At 44.2% G+C, this 23,406-nt stretch overlaps 1 protein-coding gene across 4 annotated transcripts; it reads right to left on the reverse strand.

Moving 5' to 3' along the window:
- Window positions 1-5,627: 5,627 nt before the first annotated feature.
- sim1a (SIM bHLH transcription factor 1a) lies at window positions 5,628-19,993 on the reverse strand. Of its 4 annotated transcripts, none has more exons than XM_079342986.1 (11): window positions 19,703-19,993; window positions 13,836-13,918; window positions 12,735-12,824; window positions 12,550-12,658; window positions 12,385-12,470; window positions 12,067-12,266; window positions 11,849-11,955; window positions 11,225-11,372; window positions 8,309-8,474; window positions 7,036-7,447; window positions 5,628-6,457 (listed from the first exon to the last, which is right to left on the reverse strand). In XM_079342986.1, the coding sequence occupies exons 1-11, from the start codon at window positions 19,875-19,877 to the stop codon at window positions 5,745-5,747; spliced, it is 2,289 nt and encodes a 762-aa protein (XP_079199112.1). In that variant the 5' UTR covers window positions 19,878-19,993; the 3' UTR covers window positions 5,628-5,744. The 4 variants fall into 4 exon arrangements, with proteins under 4 accessions (XP_079199112.1, XP_079199111.1, XP_079199113.1 ...); XM_079342985.1 differs by having other exon boundaries at window positions 11,840-11,955; XM_079342987.1 differs by lacking the exon at window positions 19,703-19,993 and adding an exon at window positions 15,148-15,246 and having other exon boundaries at window positions 11,840-11,955.
- Between the last annotated feature and the right edge of the window lie 3,413 nt (window positions 19,994-23,406).

Here is a 23,406-nt window from a genome sequence, read left to right on the forward strand (position 1 = left end):
TTAGCGAGTGCTGCCTGCGTCTGTGTAATCCGCTCCTGCTGGGGAGAGTTTGCATTTTAAGACATCATCTTTTAAAGTTTCCTGAGATCAGTCTGCTGTTTTATGCTTGTTAGGCGAGTGTGTGCCGGAGCTGAAAACACATCTGTAAATGATTTGTCAGTGAGGTGTCAGGGATGTAAGGACATGACTGTGGAGCCGCCGAGAGAGGCTTGAAAAACAAATGAGTGCTCAGGTTAACCTCATGGAGCCTCCATTAGACATGCACCGCCACCTCCAGCCGCACCGAGGCTGCAGGAGGGGGGGGGGGGGGGGTTATGTATCGCTCTCAGGAAACAGACGAGTTAATCCAATTAGAACAAATGATCGTTGATACCAGGAGGGGATGACGAACATCCTCCACGCTCCAAGTGTTCAAGAGCCACAGCTCCCCGTTTGTTGTGTTACTGAAGCTATTCTTCATCCTTTATAATGTTATCAAAGATGTGAATGATGTAAGGACCTTTTCAAATAATCTTTTGACCTGTTCTGTCTTTAAGATGTCTCTCACCAAACTCCTGAAAAACGTCCTGAAAACTCCAGGTTTAGCTGCATGTGTGAACGCAGACCCGCAAATATTCCTCTCTGAGTTTTTCCTGCCAAACCGCTGAATTCATTTTTGCACGTGAACTCAGGGTGAGCTGCTTGTGTGAACGCAGATGTAAAGCTGTAAACGAGCAGGTGAGGATGTTTATGATCAGTGTGAAGAAAAGGCTTCAGTATGTTTTCTGTTCACCTGATTTCTAGCGTCTGGCTCTCTCAGTCATCCAGCACGTTGTTCTTTTTGCTTCATGTACATCCTCCTGCGACCACCTCCACCTTCCACCTTCCACCTCCACCTCATGTCCGACAGGAATCGTCTCCTGCTGTGAAGGTCAGAAAGATTTTGAGAGGCAGCCTGCCTGAAATGTTCATGAGTTAATGTTTTTTTTTAAATCAACTTTAAACATTATCATCTGTAGGAAACTTAGTTACATCGATCCATAAAGCTAAATATTAAAGGACACTTTTGAGCTCCAGCATGAAAGCAAAACAAACTGCTGTTAGGCCACGCCTCCTCCATACTGAAGCCTCCGCCCTCCTTTAGAAACACACCTCCGACCTCCCTCCACTCGAGTTCACGCAAAGGAGTTATCGATAAGATCATAATTAAGAACCATTTACCTGAAGTTGTTAGCATGCTAATGTTAGCGCTCTTTAGTTAGCTGGTAGCTTCAATCACCTGTGTCCTGCGTTATTGTGTTAGCATGCTAATGTTAGCGCTCTTTAGTTAGCTGGTAGCTTCATGTAAACTGACACAGAATGATCCAAAAACTCTTCATCCAAATAATCAGTGAGTATGTTCTTCTTCTTCTTCTTGACTCAAACAGCTTTTATACACGAGGGGAGGAGCCATGTAAACACAGCTCTGACAACAACACAGCCAGCAGGACTCCATCTTCTCCCTCACTGTAGACAGTCAGGACTCACACACACATTTTGTCACGATCAGGGGTAGAAAAACAAGCAGATAGACAACAAAAATAGTATTTATTAAACAAAAGGCAAAACTTACTCAAAAACAAAAGGCCTTGAGTTAATCTCCCTTCGAGCCTCAGCAATGGCTGCCTCCCTTTCCTTATCACAGCAGACCATTTTCAAGGCATTTTTAATGCACATGAAGTTATATGTAACCTCACGCAGTTCAAATGAAAAAAATCCCGCTGGGTCCATAAATGTCGGATCATTCTGTCACGATCAGGGGTAGAAAAACAAGGAGGAGGACCCAATTGCAGATAGACAAACAAAAATAGTATTTATTAAACAAAAGGCAAAACTTACTCAAAAACAAAAAACCACGAGGAGCAAAACAAAGTAATCCACAGGAGCAGGGAGACAAACCACACCGACAAAAGACAACTGCCATAGACAAGGGGTAATCAGACGCAGGTGAGACAAATGAGATAGGTGAGGACAATCAGGACAATCACACAGGAGGGAAACACAAGGAACAAAGAACACAAGAGCAGAACACTGAGGACAAGTACAAAGTAAAACCCAACACTGACACCACCACCTAAACCAGATACTACAAAATAAAACAGGAAACACTAAAGACTAGACTTAAAATAACACAGGAAATAAACTTACAGGAGGACACAGGGAAACACACTGAAGATGAAAGTAAACACAAGACGAGGAAACATTAAAACACACAAGCTAAACAATCAACACAGGAGGGAAACCAGAGAGGCAGGGAAACACAGCAACACGGAAAAACACGAGAGAATAAATAAAACACGAAACCAAACCATGACACATGTACACAGGAGACACTGGACACACTGGACACACTGGATTCATGAGATATTGATGAGTAACTTTTTCCTTTAACAATGATCAACATGCATACTAACATGCTGATGTTTAGCACGGTCACTGTCTTAATTCATTTCATACAGCGCCGCAGTAGCCAACAAACAGGAAGATGATCTGTCATCACACGGGCTGCTAAAACGTTACATTATCTGCACTTTGGGTTCAGCTTTAAATCCTGAATCCTCTTTGTTGAGCTCCTCTTGAACTCCAAATTAAAACAGATGTGTTATTATGACTTACCAGAGCCCCTCCCAGCCTGCTGTGTCCTTACTGGTTCCTCAGCAACATGTATGTACAGAGTTTCATCAGCCTCAACGATTAAGAGGGAAAAAACCTTCCTGAGAGGGAAAACAAAGAGCTGACATGAGGAGCAGCGAGCAGCATGACAGCTTTTTAATGTGACGGTAAGAGGGGAAGCAGAGGCCTGGCAGAGTGGAGCAGCTAAAGCAAACATTGAGCGCTCATCAGCCCGGAGAGGAGAGCGACCCTCATCTCTGACCTCCACACGTCCACAAATCTGCAGGATTTAATTGGAGTTTCAGCCGCTCTGCTTCCTGCCCGCGCTCTTTATTTGACTGTGCAGTAACTCCACTAACCTGTGCAAATTACAACAAGACAAAAAAAGATTTCCTGAAGTGACGTTAAAGAGGCTTTACTGCACCAACAAAAATCATTTCATGTTCTAAAGGAGGGTGTAATTACGTGCAGCCTGCAGGCGACACACCGACTACACGCCAATTTATTCTGTTTCTTGGAGGAACAATCGTGACGCATGGAAAGGTATCGACAAGCATCATCTGACCTCGTTATTCTCCTCATTTGACCGGTGAAGACTTTCCTTTTCACTGTTTCTCAGCCAATGAGAGCCTGACTTGAAAGGAGGGGCCCGCCCATGTTGTGACGTGTCGACGCCTGGCCAATGATTGACGTTTCTTCTAGCCAATGAAATCCTGACCACGTGAGCATTTTAACACATCGTGATCTGTGGTGAAAGGTCACCAGGAGTGTTAGTGCACGATTCGATGGTTTTTTGGAGGAATTTCATCACATTCGGAAACAGCTGGATCTTCATGTTCAACAGAGACTTTACATGTCTGTGTCCAAACATTTTATGTCCTCTGCTTATGTCTGCACGTGCTCCAGGACTCGTGAGAGGAGAGGATGAAGGGAAACTTGATATCTCTGCAAAACGGTTTTTATTTTGTCTCCTTTTAGAATAATAATCAGTCAAAAACACACTCAATAGACACACGTTTGATTGCAGCTATATTTCAAAAAAATCATAAAGAAACATCTGCTCAATAAATACAGGTTTGTGCCAATGTGCTTCAATGTGGCAGGACTTTCTTTTCTGGGCTTTATTTACAGATCACCATAAATAACTTTGAGCACATTTCAGGCTTTGACAAAAAAAACAAAAAACAAATCCAAACTTGTATAAATATAGTTTCATCTAAAGGACCGAAGAGGACATGGAGAGGAAAATCCAAGAGAAAAGCTTGAATCCTGTTGTACAAACATGCCCACAGAACAGTTAGTAACAGTTGCTTCAGGGATCCGTCACAATGAGCAGAGTCAAGCTGCCGTGCGTGGCGTTCAAACTGGTCAGATTGCATATGGTCACCGCTGTCACACTTCCTACAGTCAGTCAAACGTCTGCTGAGTCCTGGGGTCGATGTTTTTCTGTAGATTATTAATCAGGTCATTTTATTGTCTTGCTGATCACATTTTTCCCTCCACCGTGACCCTGAAGCAGCGGACGTCGACGCCGCGTCCTCCCTGTACAGTCATATTTATCGTGTTCGCACACAGCCGTCGTTTATCAGCCGTCTTCTTCGCTGCGTTTACGTCCCTGCAAGATACAAAAACTGAGACGGAGAACAAAGAACAACGATGGCTTTGCATATAAGTTGGTGATGTTTAATTAATCAGCATCACTGCAAAGTGCGCCACACCCCCCCCCCCCCCCATCCACACACACACACACACACACACACACACACACACGACCCTGTCAATTCCCCTGAATCCAAAAGCATCAAAAAACACTAATCTGTTATAGTGCAAACGGTGAAACACTGACGACACAACTGGAGCCATTTTGAAGCCAGCTCTGTTTCCATCATACTGATCAATTCTCAGCGACGTCTGGTTTTTTTTGTTGTTCGCACTCGAGTTCCCTCAAACACTCGTTAAAGTCACTGTCTTCCTGTTTCCATCATGTTCAGCAAAGTCTGCACCGTGCAGCTCTTTGAGTCACCATCAGTTCTCATTACGTGGAGGCTAACTGTGCGCTAGCTGAGCCTGCAGTAATGTTGCACTTCCCACATCTGCTGGTCACTTGTCTCTCATTGAGGAGTGTTTAAAAAAATCTTCACCGTTTATCCCTGTCTTCTGTAAATGCATGTTTCTGACCTCATGAAGGGGATCAGCTGTTAAAAAGTCAAACCTTTGACTTTGAGGAAGACGTGTTAAAAACATGAGTCCTCTGCACATGAACACATGAGGTGTCAGTGATTCGTCGACTCCGGAGGCTTCTTTACGTATGCCCGTGTGAAGGAGCCCATCGGATTATTTTAAAGACAAAATAAGATTAATTTAAAATATTTACTCCCAGTTGTTCCTTCCATCCTGCTGGTGAATTTTGAAGCGTGACTGCCGGATGAGCTGATTGAGAAGGCAGCGGGATAGATCCAAGAAAACTGGATGTAATGACATTTATATCCAGTAACCGGCACGCGGTCATAAACTGCCTGCATGCGCCTGAATGATCTCTGTGCACGTAACCAAACCGCCTCATTATCTTCCTCCCCGCTCTTTGATTTCTACTGTGAGCGTGTCGGACTAAAAGTAGAATTGATTTAATTAAGCCTCGGACCCTTGGACCCCCCCCCCCCCCTGCAGGATAGGCCTCCCACTGTGAGGTGCATGTGGAGACAAGAATCTCAAGCGGATTTTCGGGGCAGTCTACCTAAAATTGTGTCGCTGTTTTCAGAACTGCGTGTGTGAAAATGTTCGGACCTTTCTGGTCTGCTGCTGCCTCGATCAGTCAGCTCGTCGTTGTTGTTATTGTGTGTTTCACTAATGTTGTGATGGATCCAAAAGAACTGGACTGTAACCCCAAAAGTCTGACGCTATCCTACAGAGCAGCCAGGTACCGTCGACATTCATTTATCCTTAAAGAACCCTGAGGGAATAATCTGGAAAAATGAAGTTCCTGTCATTCTTTTGGCTGAGAACGGATCAGTATGATGAAGAAAGAAGCTAACTTCTGGAGATGGCTTCGTGTCGTTACGGAGCCGACCAGCTAGGCGGCGTGAAATAGTCCCGTGACGCGTTTGAGATGAGCGTTAGCTGCCGTTGGTGATGATGACAGAGGTGCCTTTGTGTCCGGAGGTCTGCTCCGCCGGCATGCGGAGGTGAGGGGTCATATCGTAGTGGGTGGGGCCTGTGCTGGCAGAGGAGCAGTAGCCCCGGAGGTTCTCCGGGTCGTAGAGGTGCTCCAGGGTGTAGCCTGTCAGGGAGTAGGCTGAGTGTTTGTCCAAGTAGGGCCGCGGGTGGGTGTAGGAGGGGTAGAGCGCTGGTGCTGGGGTTGGGGAAGCTGAGCACGCGTCCGCTCGACCGTACGGGGGGTGTAAAGGCAAAGAAAGAGGGGACAGGTCCGTCTGGAGGTAGTCTTTGGGCTTGTTGAGGCGCTCAGACCCCGGACTGCTGAGCCTAGAGATGGGGAGCGGGCTCGGCGCAGGGCTGCTCACCTGACTTAAACCTCTGCACGCAACGCGCTGCAGTGGGAGAGACCCTTGAGTAAACTCTGGAGTTAAACAAGGTCCTTTGGGAAGTCCATTGGTTGGCCCAAACGTGTTTTCCAGAAGTCCCTTACGCGACTGGAGCCGGGTTTCCTCCTCCTTGATCATCTGCTGCGTGGCTCGGATCAGCGTCTCGATCTTGCTGGGTTGCTGGGGGCTGCAGTGGTAGTGGTCGGCCGGGAAACGATCCCCCGAGTCGCTGGCTGAGCCTCCGTCTGGAGAGCTGACGAGGCTGTCCTCGTCCCAGTGGCCGCGGCCTGCACAGGGAACAATCACACAAGGGTTTCAACTTTACCATCACTGCTTCTGACTGCCAAAGGTTTCTGATTATTCTGAAGGAAAAAAACCCATTTGATTGCCCTCCCCCAGACTCCCAGACCCCTGGTTCCCCAGGTTCTCCTGGTTTTGGAGGCGACCTGTCAGACCACATCTACAGACAGAAGACGATCTTTACAGAGGAAACCGGGAAACCATGAAATTCATATATTCTCAGCTTCCTGCCCACACAAACCATCGTTCACACCGAGATGAAATTGGTTGGTAATGGATCTGTAGTGCATGTTTCTAATGAGGGATTTTTGACTGCTGAGTTAGCAGAGCTAGCACGGCCGCTAGTCTGTGGTCCTCCCGGTATGCTAACAGCCACATGCCTGTGCTAAACGTGGTTCGATAAACTAGTTTAACCTGACACAGCCAACATGCAACTTTATCTCCACTGTCTAGATCAAACTACTGTTCCATGCTTCTCCACACGAGATGCTATCTGTTCACTGTGTGATAATCAGAAATCTAGTTTTGTCCCTACAGTGGACACGGTCCTGGTCTTTGTCCTCACCATGGTAGCTGTGGATGGCTGTGATGTGAGGCGTGCTGCTGTCATATCCCTCGTGGTTCTCCAAGGAGCTTTTACTCAACGGTAGGACGGACCGGGCTGTTCCCCACCATGCCTCCCTGCCAGACGGAGGAGCGCCGAGGAAATACCGCCCCGCCTCGCATCGACCCCTCTCACAGCTTTGACCCTGACCGTGGGCGTGGAGGTGTGTGTGGCCGTCAGTGCTGGTGTGATGCTGCCCCTCGGCCCGGCTGTAGCAGAGCGTTCGAGGATCGGAGAACTGTCTGTACACGCAGGACGCGTCCAGTCCTTCGCTGTGCTCCAGCAGCTGAGGGGAGGCGGAGTCTGTGAGGGGGCTGCTGCCCCACGGGCTGTCCTGGTCGGACTCGGAGCGCTCTGTCTGGAAGCTGGGATACTGCAGAGAACAGAGATTTGAGAAAAACCTTGAATTCTGGGATTGACATCTGAACTTAACAATGAAGAACTGTCTCCACGTCTGATCGACTTTACATCGGAGCAAGGTACATGATGAATCTCCACCTCACTCCTGGCAGGTGTAAACTCCTCTGTGAAACACGGTTGTCATGGCGATCGTTTTTTAAAGGTGGGTTAACTTGGAGGAGGAGGAGCAGAAGGGTTTTACCGGCTGCGTGGGGACGGGAGTGCGTCCTCCGTGACAGATCAAATCCCTCAGAAATGTGTGAGGACTTTGATCAAGAATCAAACGGGTCAGATACGACGCTAGAACGACGTTCAGATAAAATCCTCCATGTCAGGAGAAGAGTAAATACAAGAAACACTTTAAATACTAATTCTTCCTTTAAAAAGTGGGATGCGTCCTTTACAGCGTTGCAGCCCAACGTGCGGCTTCACCACCACAGCAACACCCACTGAACGCAACCTAAGGAGATGGAAATCTGCCCCCTTTCATTGTGTGTTGCAAGCAGCCGCTTCTCTGCTCAAAGCATACTGGGATATCTTGCAACATAATCCAGGCTGTAAATAAAAACTGTAAATAAATCTTTGGTGTTGTCGTCATGATTCAGACTCCTTAATTAAAGCTAACGAGTGGTCCATCCAGAGACACGACCATGACCTTCAAAACATGTTTTCTGACTCGTCTTTACATCGACACCGTCGTCACTTGTCAAGCAGCTTTTTAGTTACCTTCTTTTTGTAACGAGCCGACTTTCCCCCTGCTGGCCATTTCAAATAATGCAGGTTCAGACCTTCCATTCCCTTCGTGCAACCTCTGAGTCAGACGTGAAGCCCTCACCTGCGTGTACGGCGAGAGTCGAGTCTTGGTCTTGGGTCGGGATACTCTGCTCTTGGGGGTCCTGCAGGTCTCTGCGAGGCCGCCGGTGCTGCTGGTGCCGAAGGGAAAGGAGGTCTTGGATGTTGTCTGGTCCAGAGAAAGCTGGAGGCCTTTATATTCAGTCTCCCTGAAGACACAAGCATGTGGTGAACATTGTTTACTGTCATGTTTTGCATTTGCCTCCTCTAGCATTAATACAGCGTTGATAATCACAGAAGGAGAGATCCAAGTCCTCTGAAGAGCACAAACAGCACCACGGTGTTTGCTTTATCTCCAGGTGCAAAACAAACCCTTTAACATCTGTTCAGCAATTAGAGCTCCGAGAGCGCCGACATGCAGGGAGGTGTGTGTGTTTGTGTGAGACTGCCAGGAGGGCTGCTTGTTTTACCAGAAGGATTGCTGCAAGGCCTTCAACAAACACTCTACAGAGGGAAAGCTGTCCAATCAAATACAGCAGGAGATTAAAGGCTATGTCTGTCTAAATCAGGCCCATAGGAGACGCTTGGACACGTCACTTCTGGGAAATGGGAATTGATTTGTCGCTAAAGTGTTCCACAGATCTCGCCGTGGATGATGAATCAAGATGGAGACAACAGAAAACCTGGACCGGGTTTACTCTGGACAAATAGTAATCCATCATCGTCACACGCAGCTCCCCGCCGTCTCACGCTTTCTCCTCACAAACACGCGGACACATTTCAGGGGATCTGCATCGGTTACAACGAGGCAGAGTCTTTAAATCATCACACGGATTACAGAGAAGTGATCCGCAGCCCGGCCTGACTTCCTTCACACAGACTTGTAAACAGAGTATAAAACAACACATTTTAATGCCTCGATCAGCGTCTGTGGTCGACATGTTAGATCATGGCTGAGTGAAGTTCATGTTTTGATCAAGAGTTATTCTTCCGAAGAACTGTGTGTCCTTTAACTCGTGAGAAAGCTGATCTCTGATCTTTGTTCTTCTCTTATTATTTTCACGCCACTTCTTGGTAAGCACGCGAGGCGTGTTGGAATCAAACGTTGCCTCCAGATGTTGCTCCTCCTCCTCTGCTCGCTCGCTCCCTCGCCGTGTGACCAGGGATTTTATCCTCCTCCTCTCACTTCCACTGCTGATGTTTATTTATTTCTCATAATCGACCTACATCGTGTACTGCTACCTTTTTTTCCCGATGCTCTGCCGAATGAAGCTGTCAGCTCAGCAGTACATACTTTTTCCTCCAATGGATAAGAGGGGGAGAGCGCAGGCTGACTTCCTGTGTGAGCAGAGAGGCGGGGCCGGGCATGCTCAGTAAGAACCGATTCACACCGACCAGGAAGAAAGGATGAAAACAAGTGATTGACAGAAAGAACGCTGTTTACCCGAGTTACAGCCGTCACTAAGAATCTCTCGATGCTGAGTGCGGCGCCGGTGGCCTAGTGGTTAGTGTGCGCGCCCCACGTACGGAGGTTATAGTCCTCAAAGCAGGAAGATCCAGATCCAGACATCCGACATGTTATTCCCCTCTCTACCTCTCCTCAATGTCTGACTCTGTCCTCAGTCCTTCCTCTAAAATAACAAAATATCAACCTTCAAGAAACAATCAGCCCGCTAAAAGAAAGTTAAAGTGAAACATGGCCGCTCTCCCTGATGTCAGACTCCCTTGATGTGACTTCATGAGAGTGTTTGTGTGGTCGGGATGTAACTTGATGTGCAGACAGCGTCGACTCCTCAGAGTAAAGACAGTGTTACGTGCTTCAGCAGCAGACATGCCTTTATTCAGACGGCTGCTAAATCTCTGTCAGCCTGTGGCAGCAGCAGCAGCAGCAGCGGGGTCAAAGGTTATCAGAGCTGAACACACACACACAGAGTTCATCTGCAGGTGAAGTGGCTTTATCAGCTCCCAGGTTAAACAGTTTCACACAAAGGACAGCTCACCTGCAGCGTCACTGTGCTGTGCAGGGGAAGAGTCCTCGCAGCAGCCTCAGCCCGTAAACACTCATCCAGTTTACAGCTGACTCATTAAGAGGCCGTGAACACAACGCTGTGCTGGGTTTGATGCAGGAGGTGCAGACTGTGTGAAATCTACACTCAGAAAAGGAGCTCTTTGTCATGCAGGTAGAGTCTCAGGTGTCAGTGGAAAGATGTGAAGAAGAGGATTTTCTCAGGGCTGTTTGTGCAGGATAAAGGCTCAGCTATCCCCCCCCCCCCCTCCTCCAGCGCCTGTCTCTGTTTACTCACTCTGCAGGCAGAGCTGCCAGTCTCAGATAAACTGAACCAGGTGACTGAGAGAGAGAGAGGCCAGCACAGGTAGCAGCCAACACACGAGCACGCTTAACAAACGCCGACACAAAGGGGCTCAGACGAGCTGACGCACGGGAGAGCAGACGGAGCGATAGAGCAGGAATGTCTGAAAGGAACGTTTGGAGAACAGTAAGAAAAGCAGGACACGACTTCACAAACTCTCCGTTGTTCCCTCATTCTGCAAACTCAGCTTCAACAAACACGTGTGGGCTTTCTGATTAACCTCCAGTTAATTGCTTCACAGCAACTGTCTGTGTAAATGTCTTCGTACCAACACTCATTATCTCATCACAGCGGAGATGTGACCCTGAGCTGACAGACACCAAACACATCCCTGTTCATGCACACCTTTATGAATCTGTAAGAGGAAGGATTGATAACATCACCTAAAAAAAAACATGTTTTGCATTCATTTGAAGAATAGTGATCCAACCTGTCGCTCTCAAGCGTCACGTTGTCCACGTGTTTGTGAATGTCAGATTCCTGCTCAAACACGTAACATGCGGGACATGAAGCGATGCACCAAGACGTGAACTCCACACCTCCAGTAAGAACGCGTCCGTGTGACATCATGAGCGGGTCAGAACACTCACGTGAGGACGTAGTTGACGCTGACGATGCAGTGAGGTCTGGACGAGCGGCTGTTGTGGACGATGGTGGCGTAACTCTGAACCCAGACCCAGCCGCCGGGCTTGGCCAGGAAACGGTAGTACTTGGTGGTGACCTGGCCTTTGACCAGCACTGAGGGGAGAGAAGACAGTGATGACTGTGGAGGGACACGACAAACTGCTGCATGTGCTCATGGAGGTCACGTGACACACACACACACACACGAGAGAGCCTGCAAACTTAATGTCACTGTTACACCTCGATGCCATTCAGCCGGCCTGAAGCCAACAGAGAGGCTCTCACTCATATGAAGCCTGAACATGAGTGATGATAGTATCTGTTTACTCATTATATCAGGATGAGGAAAAGCCTCCAGCTGGTGATCGTCTCGTTTTGTGCCTCCTGATGAGCTGCGTGTTTTATGTGCACGCTGCCTGGAGGTGACGGAGACGCTTCAGAACCTGCTCTGTGACGCCTCATGTCTCCGACTGCTACTTCAAGAGTGTACTGAACTCACTTCATTAACCCCTCTAAAAAAGTGTGTGTGTGTGTGTGTGTGTGTGTGTGTGTGTGTGTGTGTGAGAGAAGCTAAAACAAACCTAACTCACACAAGTGATGAGCACAGCGCAGATGGAAGGAGTCACAGCTGTGGACGTGATGATACAGAGTCTTCTCAATCAGATCCTGAGGTTCATATCCTGTCAGCTCTGCAACCCTGAGACACACACACACACACACACACACACACACACACACACACACGTGGTGAGCTGTGGCCTTCCCACATTGAAACACAGCAGAGGCCGGTCTGCAGGAGAAAGCGCACCGTGAGTCGAGGAAGATGAGCTTCATGTCCAGGCTGGCTCTGAACATGAACATGTTGCTGTGCAGTTTGATTTCCGTGACGGCGCTCGGCGGCAGAGAGTGACCGACGGCCACCAGCCCCACGTTCTGATAGCAGCCGTCAAACGGAGACATGTCCAGACTGTACTGACGGATCTTCAGGTAGCCGCTGCAGTGGATGACCTGGGACACACAGAGCACACGAGACGCTTTCTAACATGCACGTTCTCTATCTGACACATTTACATGGATGGTGACGCTGCACACTGACGAGAGGCCGTTGAGCAGCTCAGTGTGGTACCTTGTATCCTCCACAGGTGAGACCAGCGTTTCTTTTAGCGAGGACACATTTCATCCTCAGAAAGAAGGAGCGCTCCATCTCATATTCTGCAGAGAGTTCAAAGACAACACGTTAAAGCTGCTCAGTGAGTTCCTAGCAGAACGCCGTGTGCGTGTGCTGGATTACCGTGGACGAAGTGGGAGTGGTAGGGCTGGTGTGCCGTGAGGACGGCCGTCATTTCGTCGTGGTCTGCCGGGTGGATGTACTCGTAGATGCTGTTTCCCGTCAGCTCTACCTGCGAAGACAAACGTCAGCTCAGCACGGTGACTCGTCACCCAACAGAGCGCCGCGCGCACAGTGTTTGCACCCACCTGTGACAGGCCCAGGTGCACCGACGCCGTCTCCGATATGTACATGATTTTACCGTCTGGAGCCACCACGAAAATGAAGCCGTCTAATGTCTGGAAGGAGACGGAAAAAAAAGAGGTAATAAGCATTTGGCCTTGAAGGGAGCTCATTTACTGTTGATGATAAAGTGTGATGTTTTCATACATCACACCTGCTGCAGTCAGACTCTTTGACCGGCTCCCTTTAGACCAAATCAAACACACAAACTGGAAACAAACACTCGTGTGCAGGCGTGTACCAGCACCAGAACTTTCCACTTTAAAACGAGGACTAAACATGAAACGACATCTCCACCAGTATCCAAACCATGACAACAAAAGAGCAAAGTCCCGGGCACCAGATTCTGGTGAATTATTGTTTTTAATTACAAACCTCTGCACCGCTCGTCTTAATGAAACATGAGCAACGTTATTATTTGTACAGTTTAAATCGCTCTCTCCCTCTGTTCATTAAATATGACTGAAGATCTGTCTTTTTTTTTAAAGGATAGTTCACTTGTAGTTTTTAGTATGAAGAAAGAAAAACAACAAGTTAATCCCTCTGAAAACTTAATGATACATTATTCAGAAGCAAACAAGAAGGCGAGAACTTGTTTAGTGTCCTTCCCCTCACTCGCCACCCTGCAGCCCGTGTCTTTCCTGCCTGTTTATCCCGCATGCAGCAGCGATCTGGCAGCCTGGAGTCCGGTCTCTCCATCATGGAGCCCCGTTATTCAAGCCTGCAGCTTTGCTCTATTGTGCTGCAGCTGATGTGAGAGAGGCTGCAGGAGAGACTGAGGCTCTGTGCGTGACCAGGAATGTGTTCAGCTCATTTCACTCTTAAAGCAACAAGAATGGAGGCAGCAGGAGGCAGATGGCAGCAGCCACACACACACACACACACACACACACACACACACACACACACACGGGCTGAATAATCCAAACAGAATTTGCTGTAAAATGTTGAATGTCTTTATTGGAACGTGTTGAATAAACCCTTTAGGTGACCTCGGGGTAAGTCTGTCTTTTATAAAGACTTTTTCATTAGTCTTAAAGTGTCCCAATAAACACAGTTTAAAGTACCTGTAAGAGGTGTGAGCCCAGCTCCTGAGTGACTCCATCCAGAGACCTGCTGCGGCTCACGTGACCCCAGGACTCCCCCAGACCTGTGAACAAATCACACACACACACACACAAACAACATGAGACAATCAAATACATGCCTACATGTAAAACATCTTTCTTATTGGACATAGTCTTCAGTTCAGCCTCTATAATGAAATATAAAAAAAAGAAATCCTTTTATTGCTGACACATTAGAACCAGAGAGGTGTTTAAATAACAAATAAAAATAACAGTCATATATTTTGCTACACAGAGGGGCGAAGCAAAGACTAGCAGAGTCCAGACAGTTTTATGGGGTTATCCTTGAATACACACACACTGAAAAGGCCTGAGAGTGAGAGTGTGTGCACGTGGAAGGGTCTCGTGAGCTGAAAAGAAAAACGCATTGAAATAGCATGTGGATGAATACCAGTCTCCAATGTGTGCAAAGCCTTTTCTGCACGGGGAGGTCGGTAAATTGCAGCCTGCTGGTTTACAGTTTTAACAACATACGCTCCACTCTGCAGCCTGAAGCTCTAAAAATACATCCAAACTCAAATTAGACCCGGATCAGGACTTCACCGGATCGTTGGTAAGAAGAAATAAAAAAAAGTTGTAACGAGAAGATATTTCCAGTGCAGCAGTGAAAAGCTAACATCTCGACTCAGAGCAAACAGGATTCTCTGCAACATTGACATGCAAATCCCGCTCTGCAGAGCAAACATGCGGGCGGCATGCGGGGATCACAGCGCCCCGCAGCACGCAGCACGCGCGCTTCTGATGGAGCCAATATAGACTTCACGTTTGCATAAAACGACACTATCGAAATATCCCGAAAACTCCCTCAACGGAAAGGAAATAATCAGCGGCTGAACAACAAACACGTTTAATGAGTCTGTACAGTTTACTGCTGCAGAAATATCCTCTGCTCATCTTCACACCAGTAAATACGGAACAAATACATCTTCATGTATATTTAAATATGAAGCACATTTATCATCTCAGAGACTTCTGTTGAGGCTTACATAGTTCCTCACTGCAGGCCTTTATAATAAAAATATATAATAATAATAATAATATAGGCTGGTAATAATAACACTGGTCACACCACTACTACTACTACTCATATTCTAATATTAATATTTTTAAGGGGATGAGCTAAAAAACAATTTAGTCAATAATGCAAAACAATTAAAAAATAGTTTCATGAGTAATCATTAATTATTAGAGCGGCTTCTCTAAAATAATAACAATAATAAAACCATCTTAAATATTAAATAAAATAGGCTACATATTAAAAACTTCTCCTCCGCAGCTCATCACGATCATTTTAACGTCAAACGGAGGTCGTTTTAAAGACGTTTAAAATCATTAGTCATGTGCTGTTTTATATTTTTAGGTCATACAGTTTATCATGTCGTCTTGTTGAATCATTTTATTTTTGGTGGTTACCATGGTTACACAGGACTGAAACAGCACGTGAAATAAACGTGTTAACTGTTGACTTTATAAATGCTAATTAGCCGATTTGTGCTAAATTTAACTCAGACTTTTAGTTTGATTTGAAGAGGTCAGACTGTAAATCAATATCAAATAATCAACTCTTATATCATTCAGATTGATTTAATTATTTCAACTAAGTCGGCTAATGTTCATTCATTGAATGTTTTCTTTATCTTTTATATATTCAATGACAGTTTGATGCTATAGACTGAAGGAACACATGCTGAGGTAAAAGAATAATAATAATAATAATAATCAACGTTGGGTTCAATTTAAAAAAGAAAAGATCAACAGTTGAGCTCAGAACCTGTTTCTGTAAAAAAAAAAACTACTTTTAATAAAAGAGTAAAACAGGCTGTAGAGTTTAAAACATTTTCCCGTGAAAGGAAAAAAAACATCAACAAACTAATCATGTGAGCATTATAGTATTGATTGATACATTGATAACTGTCGTGGTGTGTGAGTGTGTGTGTGTGTACATGAGATGGTGTACTCTGCCACACGCCTCTTTTTTTTTTCTTTTTTTTTAGGAAACAAAATTTATAAATTTGAAAAAATAAATAAACGAGAATAATACCATAAAAAATAAATAAAATATCTCCATTGGATTCTACAGGTGAGAACTGTAACCATAGCAACGTTTAACTCTCATTATTCACTTTTAAGTGAACATTTCCACTGATAGTGAAACTGCTGATCTGAATGAGTTTGTCTGCATCGTCATTGTCTGAGTCAGTTCACATTTTGATTTTTCCTTCACCTCCTTTAAACGCCTCTCCTTTCTCCAAAGTAAACCATTTATCTAATTAACTCCTTTTACAGTATATGATTACAGAATAAGTCCTTAGCAACCGTGTGATTGGTGCTTTCCTTAGCAACGGGTTGTTCGTCTTCACATCGGGGATTTATTTAAAAAAGAAAAGGAAACATTCATTTCTTCTTTATGAACATTTCATTCTTATAATCCTACCCTTTTTATGTAGAAATAAAGAATAAGTTGTATTTAATTTAAATGTTTGTATAATATGTATATGTTTTAATTAATCAATATTCATTTGATGAGTTTTATTTTGAAGTTACTTCTAAAGTCACGTTTGACTGCTCGCGAGAATTAGATTTACAACGAGTGTGGACAGCTCTCTATCTTATTAAAAGTTTGAATCTTTAATTGATTTCATTTGTATTTGACTTTTGTTGAATAAACGGATCACGTGCCGTGTGTGTATTATTGTTTATGTTTACTTGCATTGTTTCATTACTGTCATGTTTTGTTTTTACGGCGGATTTAAAAAAGCTTCGAATAAACAGCAAGAAACGAAATCAGCTGTCTGCTGATCCCGGAGGGAAACATGCTGTTATAATGAAATAATATGAACTGTGGTCTATTTGTGAATCATTTATATCAATTGATCCATTAAAATAATAATCCAATTGAATAACAAATATGTGACACTTTATAATTAAAACATGGCTTTTTTTTGTCACATTATAAAAAAACAACTGCAGCTAAAACAACTACAGACTCTTCCAATAAAGCTCCAATAATAATAAAAATACATTTATAGCCAGAAGATAAATAACAGAGGAGAAATAAAATAATGATAATTGTGAATTCCTATCCTGTTCATGTTGAAGGTAAAGTTTAAAATCTGTGTCAGCCAATCAGAGCAGAGAAACATTTGCATTATAATAATAATAATGTTTTTTTTTTATAAACAACAACAAAAATCCCATTAGACTGTTCATTAAGAGTCCATTAAACACAAACACACTTCACTGATTCTTTACAAACAGGAGTGAAAATCCCCTGAGTGGAGTCTGCCTTGGGATTTTTATTGTCCAACAACATGACACATTGTTATCTTGATCCTCATCACACTGAAGAAGGTGTGTTTACACGCTAACAAGATTTCATCTCTAAAATGAGCAACGGACCAGATGACGACGTCCTCGAACTCAGGAAATAATCCAATCAGAGGGATCTCAGCTCCGGTCTCGTTCAGGGGGTTGAGGGGTGTTGAGAATTCAGCGAGATATTTGTGGTGTGTGGTGTCGTGTGATTTAAAACAACATGGCTTAGGTCAGAGGTCAACCTACTGACCACTCTGAGGGCCATAAATAAAGCCCCCCCCCGACCCCCCCCCCCCCATTCAGCCGAGTCAGAAACAAAAAGAACAAACCCAGCTAGAACTACGATCACTTCAAGTTGATATTCCTCAAAGCCCCTCAGACGAGCGTCTTCACTGTCTGTCTGTCTCTGTGTGTGTGTGTGTGTGTGTGTGTGTGTGTCTGTGTGTGTGTGTGTGAGAGAGAGAGAGAGAGAGAGAGGACGCCTGCTCTTTAAAGCAGCAGAGGTGATTTGATGGACATAAAAACACAGTCTGCAGAGGACAGAGGAGTAAATGCCTGCAGCTGTGATTGTCTCCTGAATTATTCACTGACGTACCGATGTTAAAGCGCGCGCGCACACACACACACACACACACACACACACACACACACACGCACACACACACATCTAAGTGCATCTCACACGCTGGAGGGAAACGTAAAAAAAGCATCAAATAAAACATGTAGACTCAAATCCACCTCCGACGTTCAACCTGCACAAACACTCCTCTGAATATTTGAATCCTGTGGTTTGAAAAGACGAGGCAGGGAGACAAATCATACAGAGGAATATCTGCACTGATTTTAAGATCTTGTTGAAATAAAAACAAATGAAAAAGTTGCAGGTTCTGTTTTTTTAAACTTGTATAAATGATAGGAGTCATATATTTTAAAAGGTCCTTGTTTGATGTGGATTGTTTGTTTGGTTCTATTAGTTTCCAGTGTTAGGTTGACACAGTGTACATTAATATTGTTATAAATAATCATAAAACTGTCTGTTTGGATTTTTTTTTTGATTTTTTTTTTTTTTACACAAAATGACCAACAGAAGAAGAGTAAGATTTGTCTCTGTTCTTTTGCATGGTGTAAATAGAAACTCATTGAGTGTTTCAGCAGCACTGACACGTTCATGTTTGTGACCTCTGAGGAGATTTTGATGGACTCTAATAGAGAATAACACAGAGCCGTGTTTAAAGCATGGTGTAAGATCATTTCTGATGGCTGTTTGTGAGCTGCCTTTAGACACTTTCATTTGAGTGAAAATTAAAAAAAAAAAAAAACAGGTTTGATGAAGCTGTTGACAGCACTGATTCAAAAGCATGATGAAGCCTTTCTGTTTTCTGCCTTGTGTTGTGCAGCTCTCGCTGAGCCTCCATGTTCTTCACCTGCTTTACTGTTACAAGAAGCTCCATGTTGGGGGATCAGACGTGCACATCGTACTAATATCCGCAGCCCTGCAGCAGTCACGTAGCGTGGATGGAGACTCATTTCAGCTAATCTGCTGGCAGGGGCCACCAGGGGCCCCCGGAGAGAAACCACATCACTGCAGACTGAGACTCCACAGACCCGACGGGGGAAAAAAAAAACCTCCCGACTGATTATTGAACAAAGGCTGATCTGATCGGAAACATTCATATTAATATCATAGATTTTACTGAGACGATATTTAAATGCATAAAAGAGACCGGAAGTGATTCAAATCAATTCATTCAGATTTTAAATACGCGCGAGAGTGACGCGTGAAAACACACTAAGTGCACACTTTAGGCTAAAAATATAAAATAAACAAACAGCACTGAGGTGACTTATATTTATAGAAATTATGATTTAATTATAAATCAAGCTTTTGTTCCTCCATGATTCGGATAATTTAATACACGGGTGTAAATGCTGTTTCATTCGTTTGTTAAATAAAAAAAAAACCCTCTGAAGCAGAAACAAATGGCTTCCTTTCAAATTTAAAGTCTAAATTAAATTATCACTATGACTTTTTTTTTTTTATTTCGTGGGAAAACAGAAAACTAACTAAAACTGTCGAAATAATTCATAAACAGGCCAATAAAAAAAACATTAAGAGGGATGAATGTGGGAGATTGTTTTTTTTTCATTTCATACTTCTGGAAAATATTGAAATATGAAGCAGTAAATTAAATCCCCACCCAGCACCAGTGTGAAAGCCCGGGATGTGTCCTAATCAAAGCATCTCACTCTTTAAAGACAACATGAACTCAGACGTTATAATACGGGACTGTGATAGGTCCATGTTTAAATCATTATAATAAAAGCTCGGTTCCATCATGTTGTGTTTATGTTATTGGTTCTCCTGCTGTTCTTTAAAGGCCACAAACAGAACCAACATTAAAGAGAATAAATCCTCCTTGTATCTGCTGCTCGGTCTGTCTGATGGGATTCACGCTGTCTGTGTGCAGCTTGCATGGTGTGGATGCTCTCACCTTCAGGGAACACGATCCTCATCTTCAGGTAGCTGGTGGTCAGCCGGATGATGGACGCCTTGTCCAGCTGGGACGTGATGGCGGAGGGCAGCGGCAGCAGTTTGGCCAGTTCATAAAATTCACTGTTTTCTTTTTCCCGTCGAGTCCGGGCCGCGTTTTTAGATTTCTCCTTCATCCTTGTCTTCTGAAAGTATCTGTTCTGATCCTGCACAGTCACTGTCTCATATCATCCTCCCCGGAGCTCCTCTGCGCGCTCGGCCTAAAATCCACGGCAGCAGCTGCGTGGACACACTCCCATATCTCCAAAATGTTCCGTGCTTATCGAAGAGCAGGACGCGTGATTCCTGGATTTCTGCAGGACTATTATTATTTTTATTATTAATTGATTATTGGTGTTTAGGTCAGCCTGTTGGAGGGCTCACCGCACACTTGGATCCATCATACCTGAAGTGAAAGGTGGATGAGGGACACATGCACACATTACACTTTTAATAAGATTAAAAACAAAACAGGCAGATCTTTAATTTGGGTGACAACCTCTGGTGTCCATCTCTTTAAAAAGCGCAATCAGGACACTTGTTGGAGTCTTTACACACTGATTAAAAATGAACAACTATAGTTCTCCTCTCACCTCATTGTAGACTCTTCACTGAGCTGACGCCTGTTGAGCTTAAATCTGTCCGAGCAGATTGTCCATGAAGCCGAGCTCCAGCATTTCTTCACTCTCTGATTTGGAAACAGAAGCAGCTTCACAGCCTCCTGTGCGCTCCAGGCTGGGAAAAGCCCGCCCACTTACGGCCTCTCCACTCCGATTGGACGGTTGGATACAGCGCGTGCGTTGGCATTGGCTACTCTAAACAATGACGCAGTATAAGAAGAACGGGGATTGGCTGGTGGAAATGTTCACCTCTGGACCAATCAGAGCTCGTTCACTTTGTTATAGAAGCGGTACGGCACGCGGAGCCCCTTTAAAAATAGGTCAGTTTAAAAGTTTTATTGATTATGAACAAATAAATAAATGACATTTAAATTAATTTAAGGTCATTTCACATTCTGCTGGACATGCTCTTTCATTCGGCATATATAACAGCTCATTTTACTGAAACAACATTTCAGTTAAACTACTTTTTTAACATATTAAAATCGGACATGTACCAAAGGATTTAATCTAAAACGTTGTCTTAAAAATAATCAGTACAAATAAATGGATCTCACCAGAGGACTGGAACAGGTTTTCCTTAAGAAGTTAAAGCCGTCAGTTTTTGAATGGAGTTTGGTGTAAAGTAAATTCATGCATTGTTGACTCTCTAATAATGACAGAAAACAGAAGATGAGATGCTGAAAACAGTCCAACATGTGTTGGTTTTATTTCCTGCATGCTCTTCAGTGTGGCACATGATCGGATCTTTACACGACCCAGATCCTCAATCAGAAGTGGACTTTACTACAGAGAGCTGAGCATGTGACCATCATTATTATCTTATTATCTGCTCACAGAAAAAGTTCATTTCTCACACATGAACAGTTTAATTAAAAGTCATAATTCTGCATCAAATCAGGACTAAACATTACTAATGTAGCTCATTACTAAACATGGAGGAAATACTGTTTGATTTGTTTTGAATGTTTGTTAATGTTTTGGATATTTCACACTTTCTCTTTTACATTAACTGTATTATTATTATTATTATTATTATTATTATTGCTAATTAATAATGCATTATGAGGCCCAGTTAAGTCACTACATTTAAATTATTGATGATCTTGAACAGTTTTCATGCTGTTTGAAATCAAACATAAATCCTAATATTATAGGTTTCTTTTCTCCACGTTATAAAGCGCAGGATGAGGAGGATGAAGAGGATGAGGAGGAGGATGAAGAGGATGAGGAGGATGATGAAGAGGCCTCTCTGGTGTGCTGGAGCTCGTGCGGCCGGTTTGCTGGGATCCTGCACGCGCTGAGAGAATCCTCCGGGACGCTGGAGGAGACGCACTGATTGGTCCTCGCTGGTTGAACCTTCAGCTCAAAAAGCTGCCTGCTGTCTGCTAATGACACTTTGACCTCATGCACGAGCAGAGGGAAACATGAAGCAGTGACCCGCTGCTGTTTGCTCCTTATTATGAAATCTTCTGAAGTAGACTTCACACTCTCTGCACGTCGTGTCTGAATGTCCTGTATTGTTTTTAGTTGTTCAGCAGTTCACAGTTTATTTTATACTTCATCCTTGTTTTTGTATTATTTGACTCTCTGGGGATTATTGAATGATCTCACACACACTCGGTTTATTATCGACTCTTGATAGATTCATCTCTGATCTCATATTTTAAGTCCTCTAACCTCCATTAATCAGAAGAGTTCAGGACATTTTCTCTCTCTCTTTCTGAACAAAGAGGAAGACCAAACGAGCTGCTCTGATTGGATGATTTGAAGATGTTAAATGACCTGAGGTGGACACATGGAGCTGAAGAGCTTCTGTCTGACTGCTGAGCTCGATCTGTTAAAATGTTTTTAAATTTTATTTTGTGTCTTTTAATGTTCAATAATTATTGATCTTATTTTATTTTTGTTTGTTAGAAACTCTGTCATTGGACACTCTGAGGGCAAAAACAAGTTTTTTCCTGCTAAAATAAAGTTAAATAAATACACTTGATTAATGTCGAAGCCTGTAAACCAGGTGTGTGTGTGTGTGTGTGTGTGTGTGTGTGTGTTGGGGTGGGTCCCCTTTCAGTCTCACCTTAACTTCTATTATTTACATAAACTGCCAGAGCAGACAAAAAGAAAAACCCTCCCCTCTGTGCGCCTTCTGAAGCCCCGCCCCTCCCCTCTGTGCTCCCTCTAAAGCCCCGCCCCTCTGTGCTCCTTCTGAAGCCCCGCCCCCTCACTTATATACACTTTAAGTGTCATTCAGACTTACATAAACATTAAACTTGTACTCGAGACATCTAAAATGTTTTTACAAGTACACAAACAAACTTGACTATTTTATTAGTAACAAAGGCTCTCAGTCTAAACTGAGTGTGAGCTCGAGCACGCATGAGGTAGAGAATGAGCGGGGAGAAAGGGAGGCGTGTGATTGGTTCATCAGATTGGCACCTCCTGGCAGACATTGGTGGAAGTTTACAAACTGATACAGATGACGGATTTTCTTTGTTCCTTTTTCAGAGAACTCGAGTTATTAATTTCTGTCAGGACCTAAAGACACTTTCAACCAGAACACCAAAAAGTATCTTTGGAGGAAATGAGCATCCCTGCCTTCAACTTCTGGACATATCACGAGGTCGGGAAAAAGACGTTAATAATATATCCAATAATAATAATAATAATAATAATAATATTAATAATCGTCCTGCATCAAGCAAAGACAATGAATAAGGAGAAGACTGAAACTAGGATGGGGAGAAGAACCGTCTATCGTTTCATTCAAACCTGCAGGAGGAGAGGTGAGGCATCATCGTCCAGGGTGAGAAGTCCGTTCAGACACACGCTCAAAAACTCCGGTCAGCTGACCTCCTGAACGCTCTGAATGACCATCAGTGGGTTTCTCCTCCGTGACGGCACGACCACACTCCCAGATGACAAAGTCCAGATTCATCAGATTCATCGGCTCAAACTGTGTCACAGAACAAGAGACACGCTTTTCACAGCTCACCACAGAGTCCAGACCAGAACCCCCCCCAGGACCTCTGAGGTGAGCTGCTGAAGA

The sequence above is a fragment of the Symphodus melops genome (assembly GCF_947650265.1).
Source record: "Symphodus melops genome assembly, chromosome: 5".
Taxonomy (NCBI): Eukaryota; Metazoa; Chordata; class Actinopteri; order Labriformes; family Labridae; genus Symphodus; species Symphodus melops.

Coding starts and splice junctions, on each gene's coding strand:
- sim1a (XM_079342985.1), bottom strand. CDS start 19,877: ATGAAGGAGAAATCTAAAAACGCGGCCCGGACTCGACGGGAAAAAGAA. Junction 11,373..11,839: donor TCATCACTTGTGTGAGTTAG/GTTTGTTTTAGC, acceptor CTCTCCCCTCAG/TGCTGGTCAAAGGCCAGGTC. Junction 8,475..11,224: donor AGCGTCAACTACGTCCTCAC/GTGAGTGTTCTG, acceptor TTGTGTCTTCAG/GGAGACTGAATATAAAGGCC.